Here is a 25,092-nt window from a genome sequence, read left to right on the forward strand (position 1 = left end):
CTGAGGATTAGAAGGTTCAGTGAATCCTGGAAGATCAGGAAGAGAGTGGCAGAACTGAGACTCTTTATCCACTCAAAAGTGTAGCAGAGCTTTGAGGAAAAGGGAGGGCTAAAGGCCAGAAAGGGAAAGTAAGATTCAAAAGAGGCAGGTGGTGCTAGAGCCCACAGCTGCCTGGCGAGAAGGGCATGTCCTTACATCTTTGTAAACAAGACAAATGAAAATACAATCACTGGAGCAAGTGGGGGGAGAGGCATGGTGGGTAAAAAAGCATATAAATCATTATTTGAAATTATAACAATATCAATTCATAGAAGTTAGGACATTGGGAAGATGGGATATGATATCTGGAAGAGATGAAAGGAGGTAAGAATATACTAAGGATAAAGATATTGATCTGCTTTAAAATACTGAACATTATTATGGATAGAATAAGAATAACCACTATTGAAATAAAAATAGAATGTATAATTTTTGTACTCATGGGGAAAGAAAAACCAGACCTAACCTGTGGAAGGTAGACAGGAGAAAAAGTGAAGTGAAACAAACGAAAAGATGAAATAAAATGTCTGAAATAAGCTCAAAGAATAATCAGCGTAAATGTGTAGTGGTTAAACTTATCCAGCAGATTCTTTAATGGATAGAAAGCAAGATGTTATAGTATTTTATTTATAAAAAATTTCAAGAGAACAGTAAGGCAATGGAAAAATGTATAAAAATGTATACTTGTCAAATACAAAGAAGAAAAAGGAACAAGACCAAGGGAGTGAAATGAATATGAACATATCCACATGTAATAATGTAGCTTTGAGGTACAGAAAACAACGATTTATGGTGTTAGACATTGATTTAGCAAATGTAGTTAGAAATTTAGCACAGGCCTCTCAGAAACCAATGAAGCAATGAGACAAAAAGACAGATTTGGATAACAATTTGATCTCTCATGTATATAGAACTTATTCAACAAAAGCAGAGCATACTTTATTTCAGAGGGCATGTGGATTAGACACAAGCTTCAACTTTCAATGAGTCAGGAAGCCTCAAATTCTACAAAATCAACAGCATAGAGGTTCTCTAACAACAGTGCTATGAAATCAAACTATTAACAAAAAGATAGCAAAAACATCCCACATATCTGGAAATGAAAAGACATACTATGAAATAACCCTCAGGTTAAATAGGAAATAACAAGAATAGCAAAGTTTTAGAGCTGAGTGATAATAAAAGCACAGTAGGTGAGAGATAGAGCTAATGGAATACTTTCAAGGCAATATATAGCTTTTGTTACACAAGAGAAAAACACAAAGTCTGGAATCCTATAAGCCCAAGGTTTGACTCAAGTAACTAGAAAAACTGCCACATAGTAAATCCGAAGAAACAATAAAGGAAAACAGAGGAAAGAAATACAAATGCAGTAATAAAGTAAAAATAATTCATAAAAGCCAAAGAAACAAAAGTTCATTATTTGAAAAACTTACTAGGATAGGTCTTACTTTTGAATAACAGACGAAGAAAAAACATCTCCATTTACCACGATAAACACAATACGAAAAAGGTAAAAGAAATAATTATAGATTATATTTTTAAATCCAGTAAAAAGAATGTAAGTTTTTACCAGTATTATGTGAAAAGGATATATGGCTAAGAAACTGATACAAGAAAAAAATCTTAAGTAAATCAGAAAACAATAAATTGTAATGATTATCAAAACTTAGTCCTTCTTGGCACAGGAAAAAAGACACAGTTGGACAAAAGAGTTTTGTTTAACTCTCATGAAACAGAAAATGCTTGTTTAATAAACCCTCTTTGGAACAACAACAACAAAAAAAACCAAGCTATTATGTTTGATCTTGATAACAAAAACTAGATAGGTTGGTTGGGCACAGTGGCTCATGCTTGTAATCCCAGCACTTTGGAAGGCTGAGGCAGATGGATTACTTGAAGTTAGGAGTTCGAGACCATCCTGGCCAATGTGTTAAAATGCTGTCTCTACTAAAAATACAAAAATTAGCTAAGTGTGGTGGTGGGTGCCTATAATCCCAGCTACTCGGGAGGCTGAGGCAGGAGAATCACCTGAACCGGGGAGGCAGAGGTTGCAGTGAGCCCAGGTCATGCTACTGTGTCCAGCCTGAACAACAGAGTGACACTCCGTCTCAAAAAAAATAAATAAATAAAAATAAAAATTGAGAAATTATTGGCCAACTTCACTTATGACTTTCAAAAGGCTAAGAATCCAAATCTAGCAGTATATTAAAAAATAATACTTTGTGACTGAGTTGAATTAATCATAATAAGGAAAAATAGTGAAGTATTATTTTTAAATTTGCTAATGTAGTTTACCACATTAATGGCACAGAACAAACAATTGCATCATCAGTGATATAGGAAAAGCATTTCATGAAACCAATTTTTAAAAGAAATGGTGTGAACTCTTAGAAAACTTGAAATAGAAGGGATATTTTTAGCTTGATTAAAGGCTCCTATTTAAAACCTAGAGTAGACATCATTTGTAATACAAAAAAAAAAAAAAAAAAAATGTTTAAACTCAGCCCTCTTAAGGTCAGGAACAAGACAAGGATGCATGTGTTATTTCTGCTTCTCAACACATTACCAGATACCTGACCAATGCAGTACGACAAAGAAACACAAAAGTAGGAAAATTGCAATGAAAGATATGATTGTCATTATTTCTAAGTGAAATTATATATATAAAAACAAAGAGAAAGCTGGGCGTGGTGGCTCACGCCTGTAATCCCAGCACTTTGGGGGGCCAAGACGGGCGGATCATGAGGTCAGGAGATGAAGACTGTCTTGGCTAACATGTTGAAACCCCGTCTCTACTAAAAATACACACACACACACACAAATTAGCCGGGTGTGGTGGCAGGCACCTGTAGTCCCAGCTACTCTGGAGGCTGAGGCAGGAGAATCCCTTGAACCCGGGAGGCGGAGCTTGCAGTGAGCCAAGATCACGCCACTGCACTCCAGCCTGGGCGACAGAGCAAAACTCTCTAAAAACAAAACAAAACAAAACGACAACAAAAAAGAATCAGCCGAAACCATTAGAAGCAATGCAAGAGTTCAGCTAGATTGCCAGCAATAAGAACATAGAAAAATCAATAGCTTTCTACTGTATCGGGAGTAACTAATTATAAACTATGGCAATAATAAGATACCATTTATAATAGTGACATAAACTAAAAGCTATCTAGGAATAAATCTAAGATAGAATGCATAAAACATATAAGGGAAATTTAAAACTCTATTACAAGAGTTTTATTATGGTATTAAAGAGCATAAATGCAGCATTCATAAATGGCTTCATTGAATATTGTGAAGATGTCACATTCCCTTCACCCCTCTTACAATTTAAATTCAGTCTAATCAACATCTAAGAATTTTTTTTTTGAAAGGGGCAGAGTGGAGGCTGAAATTTATATGGGACAATAAATATAGAAAGAGGATCTCTGTTTTTTCTTTAGACATTAGCAATATACAGCAGGAGTTGGCAAACTCCCCCTATAAACCAAATCTGGGCTGCTGCCTGTTTTTTCAAATAAAGTTTTACTGGGGCACAGTCACACCTACTCATACTGCTTTCATGTTGCCATGACAAAGTTGAGTAATTGCAACAGACACTGTGTGGCCTGCTGTGTCTGGTCCTTTACAGAAAAGAGAGAGAGAAAAAAAGGTGCGACCTCTGTTCTACAGCATCTGGCTCTTACGCAGAATAGAAAGGCGTCTAGACTTATTCCTGTGTGTATATGGGAACTTAAAACTGTAATCATTCCCAGGAATTGGTACTAGGAAAATTGGCTCACAGAAAGAAAAATGAAGCTGTTTCTGTATTTCATACTATAAACAAAGCTCCAAGTGGAATAAATACCTAAATGTTAAGGACGAAAATATAAAGTCCATAGAAGAAAATACAGAAATATATACATTTGCAACCTTATGGTAGAGAGGGATTTGTTCTGAGAGATTTGCAGAGCACAAACTATGAAAAGAAAATTGATGGACTTGGAATACATCAAAATGAATGATTTCTGTTCAATGGAGGGAACAACAGAGAAATTAACAGATGGTGGAAATATAATTATTGTGTTTAATAGACCATGATCAATATTTAGAGTATACAAGGGACTCTACAAAATTAGAAAATTGAAGGCAGGAGAGCAATATAAAAGAGGACAAAGTATATAAATTGGCAATTTTTTAGGAAGAGAAACATGCATATACACACACATCACTATTAGAGACAAATGAAGTAAAAGGAAGAGACGCCATTTTACCGTTCAATAAATAAAAGCTTGGAAAGCAGGAAGTACTATCAAGTGCTGGTAAGGATGTAGGAAAATAGAAATCCTCATGTATTGCTGCTGGGCATGCAAGCCGGTGCATATATTTTAGAAAATCTAAGTATCTGACCTGAATCCCAACAATGGGATGCTAGGATCGGAATACAGGGAAACATGTATGAGAATGGTAGTCACCATGTAACTTGTGGTAAAAGGTTGTAATCAAGCTAGCTCTATAGCACTAGAAGAATGGGCGAGGAATACTACAGTGGAATGCAGTGAAAGAGTTGTTTATAGCACCGTGGATGAGTTTCTAAAACACTGTTGAGAGAATACAGAAGAATGAGACTTAAAAGCTACAAGTTACATACAAATTTAAAAACCATGAATAAGAGCCCTATGTATTTGTGACAAAAATGTATGTACACAAACATGTAAAGAGGATTCTGAATAATACATTAATTATGAAAAAGTGAATTTCTGGGGTGGGAAGGGAGGGAATGGGACTGGACATAGAGGACAAAAAGGAAAAGGATAAGAAAAGTGAAAAGAAAAAGAAGAGCCTTTCATGGGCTCATGATAATGTAGCTCATCAACTAGAGCCTATGCTAAGTCAATTCTGTTCCATTATCCTGAAGGAGAAATAAACTTCTGGGACATTACTTCTTTTGGCAATGTTAGATCCAGGTGCTCAGAAAGTATCTTCAGGTATCGGTCTCTATATCTTCACTGTCTTTGCCTCAGTGTTGGCTTTCATATCAAGCCAGCTCTTTTTTAGGAAGACTCGTAGCTATTTCAGGTTCATAGTCTACCAGTTTGGCAACTCAACTAAAAGAAAGTGGCCTTGTTACTATCAGCAGTATTACTCTGAAGGATGTCTTTGCCTTTGATTGGTTCATTTTGTGTCCTGTGTCCACTCCTGAACCAATCGTATGTCAAAGGACTATGGGTGCCTGGGTCACATGCCCATCACTAGAACCAGGTAGTAGGAATAGTCCCACATGTAGAATATGGTGGGGTGTTACTAAAAGCAAAAAATCAAAGTGGTATGGTTAAGACTATATGGAAGTAGATTCTGGGAAGGGAAATAACCACAGGTCACTCGAATCAGTGCTGTTTGTAGAATAGTTGATGTGATTTACCATCTTTATTCTAGAAAAACAAGAAAAAATGAAGAATAGCTAACTCTAAATATCTGAAGCACAGCCACTTGCGTGATACTTGTTTTATATGATTGCAAGGAATAAAGTCATGAAAAACAGATAGACTCGGTGTAAAGAACAACTATGTTATTTGTAGAGTTGCCTATCTTAGGAGGAATGGGTAATGAACTCCCCATCACTGGACATATTCAAGCATACACTAGCCAGCCATTTGGCAGGAATTCTGTAGGAAAAGGCCCAAGGATTGGGAGGATAGTTGGGTTTGGTCAGTGGTTCTGAATCACCTGGACAACTATGGAAGCCTTGATTGCTGGGCTCTTGTCCCAAAGTTTCTGGTTCAGTAGGTCTGGGGGTGGGGCCTCAAAATTTCTAATAAGTTCCCAGGTGAAGTTGATGCTATTGTGGAGGAACCTCCCTTTGAGAACTGTTGGGTTTTTAATGAGCTGGTTGTAAATGTTCTAAAAACCATTATCTGTACCACTGGGGCAAACCTTCCCATCTTATTTCTTTAGTACCTGAAATGTGTACAGTTCTGGCTATATGGGTTCTTCCACAGTAAATGACATTTGTACAGTTCTCTGTCTTGTGTGTCATTGAGAATATTAGAATCATTTAACAATCATGCATTATTCATGTGCTTTATAAAATAGTCTAAGGAAAAAAAAATACACTCAACATGTTTTTCCTCTGCTTTCACACCAACGAAAACAATCAACAAAGACTACTACTGTGACCAAATGTGTGGGATCCCCCCACCAACACACCAAGCAGCAGACACCAGCTGGATGTCCTTTGATTCACTTCAGAAGAATTTGGTGTTATGTACCTGGAGATAGCCTCAGATTCCACAGGTTGAGGGCTCAGTGCGGTGAGACTGGCCCCTGACTTTCAGATACCAGTTGGAAGTCTGGGCCTCTGGAACTTCCAACTGACTGACTGTAAATCAGGGACCCCATGGTCCCTTCTTTGAGTTCAATCAATTTGCTTGAGCAGCTGGAGGAATTCAGGGAAATACTTAGGTTTACCAGTTTATTACAGCAAATATTACAAAGGATACTGATGAAAAGATGCATAAGGTGAGGTATGGAGGAAAGAGCACTGAGCTTCCATGCTCTCCCAGGGCTCTCCCAGGGCAAGTCATCCTCCAGGAACCTCCGTGTTCAGCTATCCAGAAGCTCCCTAAACCTGTTCTTCTGGGTTTTTACAGAGGCTTCATGATGTAAACATGACCGATTAAACTGTTGACCATTGGTGATCAACTTCACCTTCAGCCCCTCTCTCCTCCTGGGAGACTGGGGAGTGGGGCTGAAAGTTCCAGTCCTGTAATCCTGCATTGGTCCTTCTTGTGACCAGTCCCATCCTGAAGCTACCTAGACTCTTAGAGGCTGCTAGCCACCAGTTAATCATTAGCATAGAAAAAGACATCACTTTGGAGTTTCTAAGGATTTTAGGAGTTGCATGCCAGGAAATGGGGTTGAAAACCAAATACATATTTTACAGTATAATAAATAGCCAACTATTTTCTAATTTCATCCTTTTTATAATCTTTTCTCTGTTTTTCCATAGAGTGATCCATGTTCATCAATTTTGTACTAAGCTGTTCCTGAGTTAGAAAAATGAAATCGTTTTCTAGGGATGGTGTTTTTTAGTCACTCACAAAGTGCGTCTTAGTCATTCACAAAGTAACTTTGTTGTGTATTGGCATCCACCTGATTAAAAAGTCATTCCTTGGTGCTAGATGGATTTGGCTTGTCTCAGCTATGCCATGTGCCAAATTCCCTTCAGCCTCCCTTTCCTGCCCCCAGCCCCCCGTGGCGTTCCCTCAAAAGGAGGACGCAGAACATTTCAGGTACCTTGCTGCTTTGTGGCCCTATTACAACCAGGAATTGTTCTAGTTTTGAACTCTGTTTTGCTCCTTCCTTCCTTTTTAAAAATTATTTTTTTCTCCTTAATTTTGGAGATTTTGCTAGAATAGTTCTCTGGGGGTGCTCATGTTTTTGTAATTGTAGGCAAGGTCAGACAGTGTTTGCACTTGCTGTAAATTGCTATTATATGAACACAAAACCATTTGAGAGAAGCATTTAAGAATTGGAAGGTTTATAGTTAATACTTAATGCAAATTTTCAGCTTAGCAGAGATGACAAAATAGATGGGTAAAAATAAGTACCTGACAAATAGGGCCTTGTGGATCTGAGTTAAGGTGGCACCGTGAAGTGCAGAGGGAGTAAAGGGGAAAGGCTGTTTTGTTGTCCAAGTGCAAACTTCTGCTTGAAAATTGCTAACTCTAATCAAGGAAACACTGGTAGGGAGAGTGGAGTATTTTAGAAAGACTTGCCCAGAATGCGTCTTGATGAACATTCAATAAGGAACAATTTCAATGGCATCCTCTCTGCAACTAAGAATCTGTAGTAATGGAATTTGCTTTCTTTAAGGTGGTATATGAGCTGAGTTTCTTATTTGAATTCTATCCATTGTCTTTTAGACTTCAGCTGTGAGGACATGTCGTTCAGATTTGGCCAACATCTCATCAAGCCCTCTGTGGTGTTTCTCAAAACAGAACTGTCCTTCGCTCTTGTGAATAGGAAACCTGTGGTACCAGGACGTATCCTTTTTTATCTGGAGAGGAAAAATAAAAGTCTTCTGAGCCTAACCAGCCAAATGAATATAAATATAAGATTGGCCTCCAGTCTGTCCAAAAAGGTAAAGAAAGAATCCATTTCCCTCCCATTTTGGAGACACCAGGTAAGATGTTACACACATTTATTCTGAATCCAGTTGGTGGCACCAGTAATATGCTTGATCAATGTTGCAGAACTTCTGAAGAGAGTTGCTTAGCAACCGTGGCTTTGGAGGTGAATTTTTGCTTGACCTTTTCACTATCATAGCTGAGTAAATAAATAGGTGCTTCTGAAATGAGCCCAGTGAATATCACGGGCACTTGGTTTTCAACTTATCTGTTGTGAATTTTAATAGTAGATGGGGTAGTGCCTTTGTGATGTGGAAGCAAGATATGCGTGGATTTGAGACTGACTTTGTTGCTTTACCTCTTGGAGATCATTCCAGTTGTGCGTTTTATTTCAATTTATATATATAAATATACTTACATTAAAAAAAAAAAAAAAAAACTAGGACCTGAAATAACATTTTCTCTTAGGAAAAATACCAGCTTGTAGATCATTGGCCAGTGTCATTGGTGGGTAGCGTTGTTTTATTTCCCTCTGACCACTGAGTTGCGGTCTTTCCTCCTATAGACTTCAGCAGGAGCTTTATTCTTCTGCGGTGGGAATAACAAGTATTGGTGAAATGCTTGGGGAGTTGTTTTTATGTTGTTGAAAGCATCACCCCTGATTGTGTGCATATGAATTTTGTACTGACTCTTCAGGATGTTTTTCTCTTTCCTCCTTAACTTAGTTTACTACGCAGAAGGCAACAGAATGAAATTTGATATTTTCAGATAATAAGTATTTTCCACACTGAGACATGATTTTGCTTTGAAATGAATTTCTTAGTAATTCTGAATGTACAAATATGCCAAGAGGTTTTTCAGAGTAAGCTACATTTTTTTTTTTTTCAGTGAAAATGTGGAAAGTGCTTGAGAACTTCATGAATAATCTTCCTTTCTAGCCATGTAACTATTGTATGCTGAAAAAAAATACAAATAAGAAAAATGTGTACCAAAAGATAATTGGGATTGTATTATAGACTCCCAAATTTCTGGAATCCAAATTCTAGTCAAATAAATTGTATTAGAAAACCAATAAGCAATAATCTAGTAAATATGTAAGTTTTTCTTAATATTTAAAATTCTTCTTTTAAATGTATAAAATGAGTCTAAATAATATTAGAAAACTATTTTCTTCTGTTTATTGAAAAAAGTACTGGAATGATTTAGAAAGACCCTAGAAAACAAAACAGTTTTTTTAGTTTAATGCCAATTGTGTATTGAATTCTTTTAAAAGACCTGGATTTCCTGAAGTAACATTTTATTTCGCTGTAAGTTTGTGGTAGGCTTTTTCCTTTGGGGTTTTTAAAAGCAAAATATCTGTAAATTAAGGTGTTAAAAGAATATGATTTAAATGCCATCTCTCTCTATGTGCCAGCTTTAATTGACTTTTAGAAAAGAAATAAAGGGACCTGGGATGAAAATGTGAATTTAGACAAGCTCTGTTTGTCTAAATTCACTCTCATTCCTATGAAAATGAGAGGTCTCAGATGCACTACCTCTTTTTTTTTTTTTTTTTTTTTTTCTCCTTTTGAGGCAGAGTCTCACTCTGTAGCCCAGGCTAGGTTGCAGTGGCGCGATCTTGGCTCAGTACAATCTCTGCCTCCCGGGTTCAAGCGATTCTTGTGCCACAGCCTCCCAAGTAGCTGGTACCACTGGCAGGCGCTACCACCCCGAGCTAATTTTTGTATTTTTAGTAGAGATGTGGTTTCGCCATGTTGGCCACTTTTTAAAATGGTTAATAATGGAATTAACTCCTCTTTGTAGTTTTTTTATTCATATCTTGAGAGTAACTTGATTTTTCAGACTTTTTAACAAACTTAGAAAATGTGATGTATAAAACCAGGGCGTATGTGAGTTTGAACTCAAGAAAAGTGGAAATGTCTATATCTAGGAAAATATCTGTAGTGAATAGTGCACAAGTAGTGAATACCAACTAGTTTCTTTCTGGATGGCACTGGTGTCGCCATTGGGGAAATGAACCCTGTTCAGTTACTATATATTTGAGTAAATACTTGGAGAATATTTTATTAAAATTAACACACTTCAGTTTGTTTGGAAGGTAGCAAGAAGGATCCAGCCTTTTCTGATTTTAAGAACAATGAGAACCGGAGCATTTTTAAAATCAGTATACTCTGTAAGGCTAATTAACATCTGCACTATTTAAAACAGTCTCAGGCCAATAGACAATGTATTCAGACAATCCTTCTTATGTGATGATTTTGTAACTTTTTATTTTACTTTACCTTTATAAACTCTGCCATGTTACAACTGGGAGACACATCTTAATAAGGTACTCATTTGCTTGCAGAAAGCTCTAGTCTTTTGTCCTGAGATTTGAGAATGGAAGATGTGGATAGCTCTGTCCACTAACATTTCATAAATAAACGGTGAGATGTCTGGAGTGGGCTTTTATCTTCCTCCAGTGTTCTATCCTGCCTGCCCTAGTCTAGCCCTTAGGTATGGTTCATGTAGATTTATGATGTCTCCCTGCCTCTGGGCTTTTCCAATCCAGCCTATAACTTTATCTGAACCACAGCCCTGACCATATCATTCTTCTCTTCCCTTGTGAATAAACCAATAATGAATGTCTATTTTTTGAGGATAAAGTCCAAATTCCTTAGAATAGTTTTTAAGGACCTTCATTGTACTGGCTCAGTCTCCCCTCTTTGCGGCTGTTTCCTGAATACGTGTTGTACTATCCCTTTACCATACTTTCTCCTGCCTGTCGCCTCAACTGGAGATTCTCCCCATCCTTTTCATTTCAACTACAATGCTTTGATAACTGTCCCACCCTCCTAGGGAGAAAAACAAAAACAAAACTAAAAAACTCTTTCCTCTTTGTTTGTGACACTCACTTCCTTATTCACATGTTGATTCATTCAACACTTTATTACTGAGCTCATACTGCGTTCCAGGTACCATGACCAAACACATAGTCCAGTCTGCCTCATATCTGAAGTATGTGCATCCCTATTTCTCTCTGCACCAAGTCTTTCCTTCCTATGGATGGGACCTGCTCTTGCACATCTCTTTTTTCTTAGCATCCAAATGTACTATGTTCACTGAATCTAAAGTGAGACTGGAAACATCAGGAGCATATGCATTGTTCCAGTTAACAGAATAGGGAGACAGGGTGTGCTGAAATCCCACCTGTTCCCTATTCCCATGCACAAGGCCAAGTCTTGTCACCACTTTTTTCCAGATGTTTCAGTATCATGTCCAAGCTAGGTTTTCCCAGCTTCCCCCTCATCCTTTGTCCATTACAATTCTGTTTACAAGTGTGTGAGTATAGGGAGTTAAATCTAAAAGCAGTGAATGAATTGATGGCAGATGGGAAAAGATTCTTTGCCATTTCTTTACATGTTAATTTGTGAATGGACCAATCTGTGTTTTAAGGGCAGTATATTGGTGTCTTTATGTAAAATGGAACATTTTGTTTTGTATGTTTGATGAATTCTTCTTAAAAATGGCATTCAGGTGCCCTTTGGGGAGTGTGCCATTCATGAGAGACTTGTAAATGTCATCTTTGAACTTGTGGCTCTTATAACATTTTGCTGCCCCCCACCAACACTTATTTCTTATGACTTTGCTCACTGACTTTTTCATAGCTTTCAGAGAAAGAAAAAGAACTGTCAAATCAGGGGCCAAAGATATGCTTTTGAAACAGGATGGTTTGCTTCATTCTCAGAACAGCCACTTCAGTCCCTCCTTGTTCCCACCTGAAGCAAACACTTCTGTTCCTTGCCAGCACTGTTTAAAGCCTATTGAACAGGCTTTGGCTTCTGTGGTGCAGCACTTAGAATAATATATCAGAATGTCTTTAATCCATTAATTTCTTGTTACTGGAAAATGCTTTTCAGAGTTTCTTGGTGATAGAATCATTTTGAAGAGTACACATTCAGAATTCTGCAGCAAACATTTTATTCATGTGTCTCAGTGCAGCCCAGCTATTGTTCATGGCTTAAATAAGTTTGAACCATTATGGCTAATACTCTCCTTACCCCTCCTCCCTTTGCTTTGTGCTGTGTCTATCTCTCTTCTTGAGTTGAGCATGAAAATGAATTTAAACATCAGTGGTATCCATTTGAAGACTGGGGCTTTTGTTGTTAATAAAATTATTCATTTGTTATGTTCTGTTGTTTTCAGCAGAGAGTGTATTGATCTCTGCATTGCTATTCTGAATGGCATAAGGAGCTGCAACATGAGGGAGACACAGCAACATTTGTGGATGAATTGAATAGGTTGTGTGATGACAGACAGAAACCTTGCTCACTGATCATACTGTATTCTACAAATCATTCATCAAGAGTTTATTGAATCAGTTATTAAAAAGAGCAGATTTTTCCAACCAAGACCATCACACGCAGAATGTTACCAGGGCCAAGCAACATTAGAATGATGCATGGAGGGACAGCCTTACAAAGTATATTTGTGAGAGAATTAGACTAGGTCACTTAAAGAACATTTCTGCTGACACATTAGAAATAAAAAGTTTGCAACAATGCAAACTGTGCTCCAAGATCCAACTTCAGAAGGTAGAAAAGAAAACTCTGACAACTGTCTTTTAATACAGAATATTTACTTTCCAGAAAGCAATGTTAAGTTTCCGCAGTTTTCAGACCGTTACCATGTTGAGTGCTCCTGAAAGAAGTGGAAAAATAATAAAAATAGCTTCATTACTTAGCAGTGATTCTTACCAAATAGATGCTATAGATAAAAGCGCCCTTTTAGTCCTTCCATAAAAATCAGAAATATTTGTCATTTCCTCAGTGGGTTGTAATCTTGTGAATTCCTTTAATTGTTCAGGAAGCTGCAGTTATTAGTGATCTTCCATTTCTCTAAAGAGTTTCTTTTTAAACCTTCCTATACAAGTAAAATGAGCACAAGCACTATTTTAATATCTTTATTGCTAAAGATAGGTTTTTGCTCTGAAAATTACCCTAAGCACATGTCTTGTCTTTGCTCTGTGCGTGCTTGTTGTATATCAGTCAGCTTAAGCTTTTGGAGGAGAAATGTTCAAAGACAATCTTGCTGTAGTTGTAATGGGGCAAGTTGGTTTTCTTGTGGTCACATTTTTTCTTGACTTCATTTGGCAGATTGTTGTGTTCAAAGACAGGCATTTAGCAGTGATTGTGAAGTTGGAGCTTTCTTTTTCCTACTTCTGTGGGAAAGGTTTCCATGTGAATGTGCACCTACCCTTGGGTTATTAGAGTACATGGCCACCAGCTAGAAGCAGCTTCTGATAGTATTGGCCAATGGGAACAAAGGAAGTTATTGGATGCTTTCATCATTCGAAGTTGACAAACATCTTTTTTCAATGTCTAAATCCGCCACAGAGAATCCTACCAACTCTCATTGTAAGACAAACTTTGTGTGACCATCATCCATCTTGACTTGCCATCTAAAGAATTACAACGCAGAAAACAAAGTCATTTTATCTCACATACCAGCTGATCAGTTGGTAGTGAGCTGCCAAGGTTGAGGACTCGGGCTGCACGTGGGGTCAGAAGGCAGTAACTGTCGTGGGCACTAGAGGGGAAGGGGAAGCCCTCCATACTAGTCTCTTCCTCTCTCACGTTTATTTTTTGTTCCTGGAGCCGAGACTGACATCTTTATTTTTTATCGTAGACAGAATGATGGATTGTTGTAACCTGACGCTGAAGGAATTAAGTAGGTACTTTGTATGTGTGCAAGGAAGGTTTGAAATTGGATGGAGAAAAATGCATGGACTTTCTACACTTTGCCCTGGCCCCTTCAAAATGAAGGTGACATACCCATGAAACACTGTTCCTGAGGCATGTACGTGTTGGTTTCTAGACCTCATCTGGACTACTTCCTGCTATCTGCCTTCTCTTCCTTGACTCTTCTGGCTCCTTACTGCCTGCTCTCTGGTGAGGATATGCACGTACAAAGTAGCCTTGTGGTTCACCAGGTCACTGTTGCTTAATGACGGTGTTAACTGTCTTTCCTTGATCTTGACCTGTCTTCCACACTAGAGTTACCCTGCTGTGAATGGGATGGGGTGTGTTGGCCTGACCTGATTATGCATTACAGGATAAAAATTCAACTGTCATTTTCATCAGGTACATTTCTCAGAATTGCATAAAGGCTGTAGAGTCACTTTTACAACCAGAAATGCATATCTTTACAATCTGCGGACCTACACAGAATATAAGTCTGTTAATGTAGGTGTGTGTTGGGGGAGAGGGATATTAGGGATGTTCTTTCTCCATTTCTAGCAAATGGTAGAATGATAATTATATCTATCTAGATAACACTTTGAATATTTCTCATATTGCTATCATGGGTATCCTGTAATGTGGAAAGCTGTTCAAAATTTCTATTTATTTCCACAGTGACTTTTTCAGATAGTTTTAAGCTATCATGATTAACAATTACTGAACTCTGTTCATTACATTCTGGGCATATTTTTGACCTGCTTTCCATGCAAGTCAGCAGATTTTAAGGAACAGGAAAAGACTGGTCATGGTGTTGCCGGCCTCATACTTGCTAAGGAATATAATTGTAAGTAATGAATGGAATAATAATACATCATTATTTATGAGAAGTGTCATGTAATTAACTCAATGCAAAATATATTCTAATTTCCATTTGGAATGAAAATAGGTTTGTTTGAACATCAGTAGGTAGTTACTGATTCTTTTATATTTTCATGCACATATCAAGACTGTTAAAATCTACTGAGTACATATACGTGGAGTTTTTACAACAGTCAAGATAGCTTTCTTCTAATAGAGTCTTATGTATATTCCTTATTTTTATTATATATACATAATTTGTATATGTGTTCAACTCTTAGAATTAGCATAATTAATTTATATTTATTGCAAATTAATGATCTAATTTATTTACTTAGGCCATTTCCTTTCTCAAACTAATTAACTGAAAAAATAACCATAAATTTGCAAATAGCTTCTGGGCACAAATCCTAAGTTGCACTTATCCTTAAAATCCTCTACAATACCAGATGCCTGAAGTGGTTTGCAAGCTAAACTATCTTTATGAGACTTCTACTACAGGCTTTAAATATATTTCAGGAGCCTTGGTTTAGCTTATATCTATCTGCAGTTGGGGGTCAGGATATGGGTGGATAAGTCTTAGGCAGTGGAGTTAGTTATGTTTATTTGTAACAATTAGTATGACACATGGTACTGACCAATATCAAAGGTGGTTCCTGAAAGCTCTCTGCTGTGCCAGACATCAACATATTAATTTCTGCATTGTGGGGATATCTGGAGAGTCCAGGGAAGGAAGCAAAGAGGTGGTGAGCAGTACGCAAGGGTAGTAAGTAATACTTCTGTATTTCAGTATTTTCATAACAGGAATGGACATGCCAGTGCACATGGTCTCTGTAGCAGCCCAGATTTTAGAGGGAGAAAAACAGATGGAAGAAGCTCCTTTATATCCCTAAGACCAAGCATGTTTTTTGTTCTTCAAGACCATTAATTTAAGCATGGTTGTAGACTTGCTGATGAATTAAAACCAGCAGAACTCTTTCTTTGTATCAAATGGTCATCTTCCTCACACTGAACTTAGCCTCCTAACACTGGTTTAAGGGAAAGCTTACTTGTAGCATGGGGGATACCGAGGCAATGTTCTTTCTTTCCCTTTTGTATATGTGTTTGGGGTAACTGTGGCAGTGGAGAGTATATTTATACACATATAACTAATATCTTACATTAAAATAATTTAAAATAATTAAAATTATATTTTATGACTAGCAATGCATTATTGGAGTCAATATTTTGTTTCAGACAGGCACAGTGGTGCACATCTGTAATCCCAGAGTTTTGGGAGGCTGAAGCAGGAGGATCACTTGAGGCCAGGAGTTTGAGACCAGCCTAGGCAGCATAGCTAGACCCTTTTCTACAAGAAACATTTATTGGCTAGGCGTGATGGCATGCATCTGTAGTCCTAAGTACTTGGTAGGCTGAGGCAGGAGGATTGCTTTAGCTCAGGAGTTCAAGGTTATAGTAAGCTATGATTGCACCACTGCACTCTAGCCTGAGCTGCAGAGCAAGAACCTTTCTGAAACAAAAATTGTTCTATCTTCATTGGCCTATGAGTGGTTTAAATGGAAAAGCTGAGGCACAGACCAATGGTGGCTCTAGTTCATGGGAGTCTGGGCTTTACCCAGGACTCTGGATTCTCATTCCTTTGTTCATTTCACCCTCTCTGATTGCATTTCACATATGCTGCAAAAATCTATGTACTGTGGGGTGGGTGTCCTGAGAAGTTCTCTCTAGAGTTAAAACCTTTCCCATTGGCCCCACTTTCTAGTGTTATATTTTCCTAAAACTTTACTCTGCCATTTATATTTTTATGGGCATTTTGCTGTTTGTGCTTTTATTATTTTATTGTAAGCTTCATTATCATTTAAGAATAAGACCAAACTTAGTGATTTCTGAAAGTCTAGAAGGTTTAAGCCTTACTCTCCAGTGCCATCTATATGAAGCCCAACAGTTTAGCTTGGCTAGCAGCGTAATTTGCTCTGAGATAAAATGAGTCCAGGAGGAGCTAAATTCATCTGGCTCTCCAATTTTTCTCTTTCCTGATAGGTTTTGAAATGCCTAAAGTTATCAAGAGTTCTTTTTATCTTTAAGATTAATTTCCAGTTCAAGAGAGTTGTATGCTAATACTTTAAAAAGTTAGCCATGATATCCTTCCATTCGCCAAAGATGATTGCTTTAATAGTTGTTAAATAAGATGTGTCAGGATAAAAATAAATCAACAGGAATTACATTAAAATCTGGAGTGTTTCACATGCAGAGGCCTAGAATACTAGTTAGTAATTTCTATTCTGCTTAGGGAACAAATGACTCTAGAAGCCATCTCTCAGGGAGTCCTATCTGCAGTAATGTAATTGAAGTTCAGGAGTGCAGCAGATATTGAGTGAAACTTTTCGTATTTCCCTGGAATAAACAGCTAAGGCCTAAGCAGGAAGGCTGACATTTGGGGACAGATGCTCCCCATATCCACATTAGTGAGAGGCAGCAGCAGAACCATTCCTACCTCACCAAACCATACCTCCATGCCCCCAAACTGCAAAGGGAGAGGATTCATGAGGATAAAGATCGACAGATGAAATGAGGAGTGTTGAGATGCTTTCTTCTTCCCTCTTCTGGAGTAATTACTCCCACTGCCTCGAAAGTCACGTCCCTCGGGGGATGCTTTCCACAAAATGACACTGGCATCTTGTTCCCTGGCTTGATGCTACGAAGCTGTAGAACCTGCAAGCTGACGCAGGCACTGTCACGATCTGCGAGTGCAGGGAGGTACAATTGCTTTTGGAGAGCTTCCCACATGCTCTGTGGAGTTTGGAATCATGCATGAGTGCCCAAGAGTGCTTGCTTCTCATCTTTGCATTTCTGAATGTAGGTTGGGGCAGGGGAGGCTTGTTGGAGAGGCCTGTAGTAGCAGAGCAAGAAGTCACTGAAGAGGAGTAGTGTTCCTGGGAAAAAAGATGAAAACAACTTTTCTACACTATCCCGCCTTTTCGGTAGCCCTTTGAAGAAGCCCAGAAGAACCAACCTCAGCAGGTCCCCTGGTTCCTGTAAATGACCATGAATGTCAGGGTAGAAGGCAGGCACCACTAGTTTGCTCAGGTAGATGCTGGGCCAACTGAGGTGCTGGCCTATCCAAAGAGGGGATTGGGTCATGGAACACCGGCAGATCTAAAAGGGAGACATGGCTGTCCTTTTGTAAATGAATCCTCAGAAACAAATGGGGGCGAGACTTTACTACCTTCCCGAAGAAAACATGCCTGTTAATTCACCAGTGCAAAATACCGTATTTGCAGAGGCTCGCAGCAGATGGAACTGGAGCTAGACCAGGGACCCTTACCTGTCACCTGTTTGTCTTTGTGTGTGTGTGTTGTGTGCATGTGTATGTGTGTTTCATTCTGTGGTTTTGTTTTTGAGACAGAGTCTCACTCTGTCACCCAGGCTGTAGTGCAGTGGCGCAACCTTGGCTCACTGCAGCCTTGAACTCCAGGGCTCAAGTGATCTTCTCACCTCAGCCTCCTGAGCAGCTGGGACTACAGGTCCAGGCCCCACACCCAGCTAATTTTTGCATTTTTTTGTAGAGATGAGGTTTCACCATGTTGCCCAGGCTGATCTCAGACTCCTGAGCTCAAGCAATCCACCTCAGCCTCCCAAAGTGCTGGAATTACAGGCATGTGCCACCGCACCTGGCTGCCTGTCACTTGTTGACAGGCAACCTGTTACCTAAGACCACTCTGCCTTTAATGCTAGCATAGCTTAGCCTCCCTATGGGGGAAACATTTGTAGAGAGCTCTAAGTAATAAAAGTTGCATCTCAAGTCTGTGCTTGGTAGGATATAAAATTTTGATAGAACCAGGACAAGAATTTTAAAATGGAGAGATTTACAATTATGGAAAATGACTACATAGTTATACATTCTGCCCGAGATATTGTTAAAGAGCCAGAAAGGGATTCAAGGTAGGGTGGCTGAAAAATGAGGGCAAAGAATATAATCGTAGCACATCTTTGTCCCACTAAGTTGAGATTCTTCAATTATTGTTTACACAAAGAGATGATATAAATCTTAAAGTAAAAAAGGGGTTGTCAGTCAATACCACATTAGGTAGGATGTGATTGCTTTAATTCTTAGAGTCAGAATCTTGCGTATATTAGATGGTTGGTAAATATTTACAGGATAAATTTAACTTTGGTTCAAAACAGGATGGTTAGGTAAAGGAATATTTAATTATTAAATATTTTTTGAAGATCTACTGTATGTCAGGTTCTTCTCATCTTTTTCATTTCTGATCTAAATTTGGCATGCTCTTAAGCCAACAAAGTATCAGTGTAAGGATTAAATGCTATTGGAACTTTTTTGCATGGCAGCAGCCAGAGCGATCCTATTAAACATGTTGAATCTATGTCACTTCTCCGATTGTCCCCACAATGGCTTCCTACCTTCCTCTAACTAAAGCCAAAGTTATCACAGTGATTGACAAGGTTCCTACTTGCATTCCTCCATCCACCCCCTTCCATCAACCATTGCCCCCTCTGATTTCATCTATTACTATTTTTTCCTGTAGTGGGTTGAATGGGGATCTCTCAAAAGAGATGTCCGTATCTCAATCCTTGGAACCTGTGAATGGTACCTTATTGGGAAAGGGGACTTTGTGGATGTGTGAGTTAAGTATCTCACCTTGAGGTGGGGAGATGATCCTGGATCAGCCAGGCAAATCCTACATCTAATGACAGTGTCCTTATAAGAGTGAGACAGGGAGGTGACATGGAGAAAAGGAGGACACAACATGATCGTGAAGGCAGAGATTGGAGTGATGTGACCACAAGTCAAGGAATGCTAACAGCTGTCAGAAATTGGAGCAGCAAAGAGGGAGTGTGGCCCTGCTGACACCTGGATGTCACACTGCTGACCTCCGAAACCATGAGAGCATCTATTGCTGTTATTTTAAGCCACCAATTCATGGTAATTTGTTACAGCAACTACACACAACTTTCAAAGCTCCTCACATTCGCTCTGCTCCAACCACACTACATTCCTTCTTGTGCATTGAACGTTCTAAGCACACTGCTGCCTCATAGCCCTTGAACCAGCTGCTGTTCCTTCTTCATGGAATGCTAATTCCCCAGATGTACATATGCCATGTTCACTCAACTCCTTCAGACCTCTATTCAGATTGTGCTCAAATGTCACAGAATAGTCTTTCTCATTATCTTAAAATTCCACCCCCAGCACTTAACATTTCTTTGTAGCATTTATACACTAAAGTACTATATAATTTATTTGTGTGTGTGTGTGTGTCTCAGGCACTAGAATGTGAGCTCTGTGAGGGCAGGGATTATTTTCTGGTTTATTCATGAATGCATCTCATCTGCCTGGGCAGTGCCATGCTCATAGTAAGTGTTCAGTAAATATTTGTTAAATGAATATTTGCTAGATGAGTGACCCCGGTTGTCCATGTTGGCTTTTCAGCTCTAAAGCTAAAAGAGGACAACGGTCCTCATTTAACAAGTAGAATAATGTGGTAAGTTCTCACACCAGGCAGTACACTGCAATGGTTAAGATAGTGTCAACCTGGATTCTATGTACCTAACACACATGCACACATGCTTGGAGACATAACTAATATTCATCATTCCAAAGTGGCCTGCTTTGAAAGAGAGAGAAGTAAAAGGTGGTTTGAGCATGAAAAATACTCAACCCCTCCCATGCCCAGCACAGTTTTCATAGATTTCCATGTGGATTCCAGCCAGGCTGATGAAATCAGTTCTTTCCCTGGCTGAGAGAAATATAACAGAAGGGTTTGATAACTCATCAGCTGGTGAGCTTTGATTTCCCAAGATTGTATATGCCACTGTCTTGCCTTCCTCAGGAAGTCTAGAGCAACTCTGTAAGCAATTTCTTCAGTTTAGTCAAGTTTTTATGGCCTTATCATCTTGGCTTCTCATGCATACAGGTTGCCTTACAAAACATGCCCTTTTGTAGATCTCTATTTTTTTCCGATGATACCTTTGCTGAAACCTTCTTCCAATTTATTATTTCTACAATAATCAAGGCAATTTCCATTAGACAGTTTTAGTTTGTTTATTCATTTATTTCCTAGAATTGTTTAAAAATGATTTAAAGTGACTATGATAAAGTATAATAAGATTAAGTGCTTTTAAAAAAAAGCAAATTACAAAATTCAAGAAGCAGTAAAAGGAAAGTAAGATGGACCAAAAGTGAGATTAGTGCATCAAATAGATACGAAATAATTATATACTTGCTAGAGATAGTGATATGGTTTGGCTGTGTCCCCATCCAAATCTCATCGTGAATTGTAGCTCCCATAATTCTCACATGTTACGGGAGGGAGCCGGTGGGAGATAATTGAATCATGGGGATGGTTTCCCCCATAGTGTTCTTGTGGTAAAGAATAAGTCTCACAAGATTTGCTGTTTTTATTAGGGTTTCCCCTTTCACTTGGCTCTCATTTTTCCTTTGCCTGCTGCCATGTAAGATGTGCCTTTTGCCTTCTGCCATGATTGTGAGGCCTTCCCAGCCATGTGGAACTGTGAGTCTATTAAACCTCTTTTCTTTATAAATTGCCCAGTGTTGGGTATGTCTTTAGCAGCATGAAAACAAACTAAAACAGATGGGTTACAAAGATGGCCCTGAACTTTCTAGTACCAACCTAAATAAGGAAAGACTATCCATTCTTGAGGTAAAAGTAGGCTGATTGTTCAGAAAAATTCAGAAATCTGCACAACACCAGAGATCAGACAATTTTCTGTGAATTCTTCCTCAAGGAGTTGATGCCAGAATATGTAATTGACAGCATTCTCAAAACATCCTTCCAATGCACATGGAAGCTCATTCTCAAAAATATGTTCTGAGTCTGGTACTGAACATCTCTACTACTCCTGCCAAATCTTGTCTGAACTGGGTGCAGTGAGCTCTCGGATTTCCTTGTTTTCATTCCCCCAACTCCAGTCTACCACTATCCATCCTCCAGTCTACCACTATGCAGCTGACATAGATTTTTAAAAATACGGAAACAAGAACAGGTTGTTCCTTTGCATCAAGAACTTATAGTTGTTTCTGGATGGGCATGGTGGCTCATGCCTATAGTCCCAACACTTTGGGAGGCTAAAGCAGGTGATCACTTGAGGTCAGGAGTTCGAAACCAGCCTGGCCAACATGGTGAAACCCTGTATCTACTAAAAATGCAAAACTTAGCCAGGCATGCTGGTGGGCACTTGTAATCCCAGCTTCTCAGAGGGCTGAGACATGAGAATTGCTTGAACCCAGGGGGGCCAGAGGTTTCAGTGAGCTCAGAGTGAGACTCCATTTCAGAAAACAAAACAAAACAAAACAAAACAAAAAAACACCTTCTGGTTGCTGTTGCTGTTTCTTTCACTTAAAGTAAAATCTGACATCCCTCTGACCTTCACCTGCCACCCTCTGACCTACACAGGGTCCCTGGTTTTCCTCCTTCCGATTCCTGTTCCCTTGTCATCACTTATACACAGAGGCCTTCCCTGACCCTACCATAGAACTCAAACCATGGAAATGATGGTTACAAGTGCTCTCCCAGTCCTGTTTCTGGCATTGCTGAATGTACATGGGAGAAGAAAGAGCTCTGCTTGCCAATGGCTCTACTGCCTCATTTACTGTCTTTGGGTACAAAACATTTGTACTTGTCAAAACTACAAATGAGCTTTGGACAGGGAATTGGAGAAATGTATTTTAGTCTCATATGGGGAAACTTAAGTCATTTATTCTTTTTTGTTTCATTTGCTCATATTAAAATAAAGGTATTTTCAGCTATGAAGCCAGGTATTTGCCTGCCTTCTGGGCTCTTATGAGAGAATTAAAACAAGTTGATATGGAAGTCAGAAGAATGAATAAATTTGGCATATTGGAAGCATGGTATAATAATTATAATGTTTTCATTGTCCAGTATCCTGATGCCCTGATGCCTTAAGGTTGATCAAAGGCATGGGTCTGGGAAGGGGTATTATATAATGGTAGCCCTAGATTTGTAAAACTGAAGCTTAAACGGAATTAAAAAAACATACTGCATTTCCATGTGAGCATTACATAGCAACTGGAAAAACCCAGACTCAATTTTAAATTACTCATTTAAAAATGGCATTAAAATAACACCCTGGATTTAAAATAAACCCAAAAATTTATAGGCCTTTGATACAAGCCTTTTTCCTTTTTTTCTCTTCTATGAGGCATGGTATTAAAAATCAAACTCAACCAAGTAAACACACCTTTATTATTTCTACTGTGTTTGGTACTTGGGAAGAGGTAGGTGTGTGAAAAATGCTGGTGTTCATTCATGGCTTAGAGTTGCTTTGCCGTAGTGGTTTTAAATTAAACCCTCAGGGGGTTTAGATGAGTCTAGATGCTCAACTCTCATTAACCATAATGGGAGTTACTGTGCGTGTCTCACTCCTTGACAAACAACATTGAAAAATGACCCTCTAACACCATGTTAGTGTCCTTCTCTTTGAACTAATTTTAATGGATTTTTTTTTTAAGTGAGGCATCTCTGCAATCCTGAGGGCAATGAGACTACCAACAATTCAGCAATAAACAGTAGACCTTCATTTTGGAGTGTCCAGCCTGTACATGCTGGGAAGATTTGGACTAGGACTGACACGCTCTCTAGACTAGATGTTTCTCTTTCATTTAGTTTTAAATCGCACTACTATTTCTTTTTTTAATCTCTTTCATCTGCAGCTCAGCCTCCTGATATAATCCGTACACAGGAGGTACTCAGCATTAACGTAGCTCTGATACTACTGAAATGTTATGGAGAAAAGGAATTACAGTTGATCCTTGGAGAGCACAGGTTTGAAATGCGTGGGTCCACTTATGTGGATTTTTTTCAATAAATACATTAGAAAACATGATTGGACATTTGTGACAATTTGAAAAAACTCAAACTATATAGCTAGAAATATAAAAAAATAATAAAGGTATGTCATGAATATATGTAAATACTAGTCTGTTTTATCATTTAGTAGCATAAAATAAACACAAATAAGCTTAAAATTTATTGAAACGTAGGCACACAAACCAGTCTGGACATGGTGCCACTTGCAGTTGAGATGAATATAAATAAATACAAAGATGCCGTATGAAATCGTAAGTGAAATTAACTGTAGTACATACTGTACTAAAAGAAATTTGTAGCCACCTTGTATTGCTGTTGTGGTGAGCTCAAGTGTTGGGAGTATCTGCTTAAAACTCCTCATAACACTAATCATCTCCGAGTGAACTGATGATCACTCCAGTAAATTGTGTTTCACAGTAAAAAGTGATCTCTCATGGTTCTCATTTATTTTTCTTTGTGTGTGATGCATACCATAAACCTGGAATAATACCATGGGAGTTACATGAAGGGTCACCAGTGATGCTGGACATGCTCCCAAGAAGCAAAGAAAAGTCATGACATTACAAGAAAAGGTTAAATTGCTTGATGTGTACCCACAGTTTTAGACAGATGATTCATCTTGTAAATAGATGATGTCAAGTTATGGTATCTATATATAGTATAATACTGTAAATGTATTTTCTCTTCCTTATGGTTTTCTTAATATTTTCTCTAGCTTACTTTAAGAATATAATACATAATACATAAACAAAATATTTGTTAATTAAGTGTTTATTGGTAAGGCTTCCAGTCAACAATACTCTACTAGTAGTTAAGTTTTGGGAAGTAAAGTTATATGTGAATTTTCAACTATGCAGATGGGGTGTGGTACAGGATCACTTGCCCCTTAATTGTTCAAGGGCCAACTGTAAATATATTCGAACTATTTAGTATTTTTAACGCAGTCTACTAATAACCAGCGGATGAATTGCTTGACTAAATAAATGTTTTGTTTAAATTATATCTATGAAGCCACAATCTAGTTTATATCAAGTGTAACCCATTTTTAAACCTTTCATTTATTTTTTCTAATCATAAGAATATCTGCCCACTGTGTAAAGTAAAAACCATATATAATTTTATTATCCAGAAATAACCTTTGCCAAAACTGCAGTTTATTCCTTTCTACTGTTTTCTTTGTTCTTACATATTTCTCTAGAAAAGAGAAACACTTTCTAACATGATTTTAACCTACTTCATTGTTGACATTTTTCTGACATTTTAATATGTATATAAAAGAATTTTTTTTTCTTTGAGACAGTCTCACTCCATTGCCCAGGCAAGGGTGCAGTGGTGCCATCTTGGTGCTCACTGCAACCTCCATCTCCTGGGTTCAAGTGATTCTCCCGCCTCAGCCTCTTGAGTAGCTGTGATTACAGGCCACCATGCCCGACTAAGTTTTGTATTTTCATTAGAGACAAAGTTTCCCCATGTTGGCCAGGTTGGTCTCAAACTCCTGGC

At 38.3% G+C, this 25,092-nt stretch overlaps 1 protein-coding gene across 1 annotated transcript in view; it reads left to right on the forward strand.

The window, feature by feature from the left end:
• FHIT (fragile histidine triad diadenosine triphosphatase) overlaps positions 1 to 25,092 on the forward strand; it is a 1,513,705-nt gene that overhangs the window by 689,854 nt on the left and 798,759 nt on the right. Inside the window, exon 4 of the mRNA XM_031935191.1 lies at positions 7,941 to 8,060. Within this exon, the coding sequence (XP_031791051.1) occupies positions 7,958 to 8,060 (103 nt within the window). The 5' untranslated portion in view covers positions 7,941 to 7,957. The remainder of the gene's footprint in view (positions 1 to 7,940; positions 8,061 to 25,092) is intronic.

This window comes from Piliocolobus tephrosceles, chromosome 2 (assembly GCF_002776525.5).
Source record: "Piliocolobus tephrosceles isolate RC106 chromosome 2, ASM277652v3, whole genome shotgun sequence".
NCBI lineage: Eukaryota > Metazoa > Chordata > Mammalia > Primates > Cercopithecidae > Piliocolobus > Piliocolobus tephrosceles.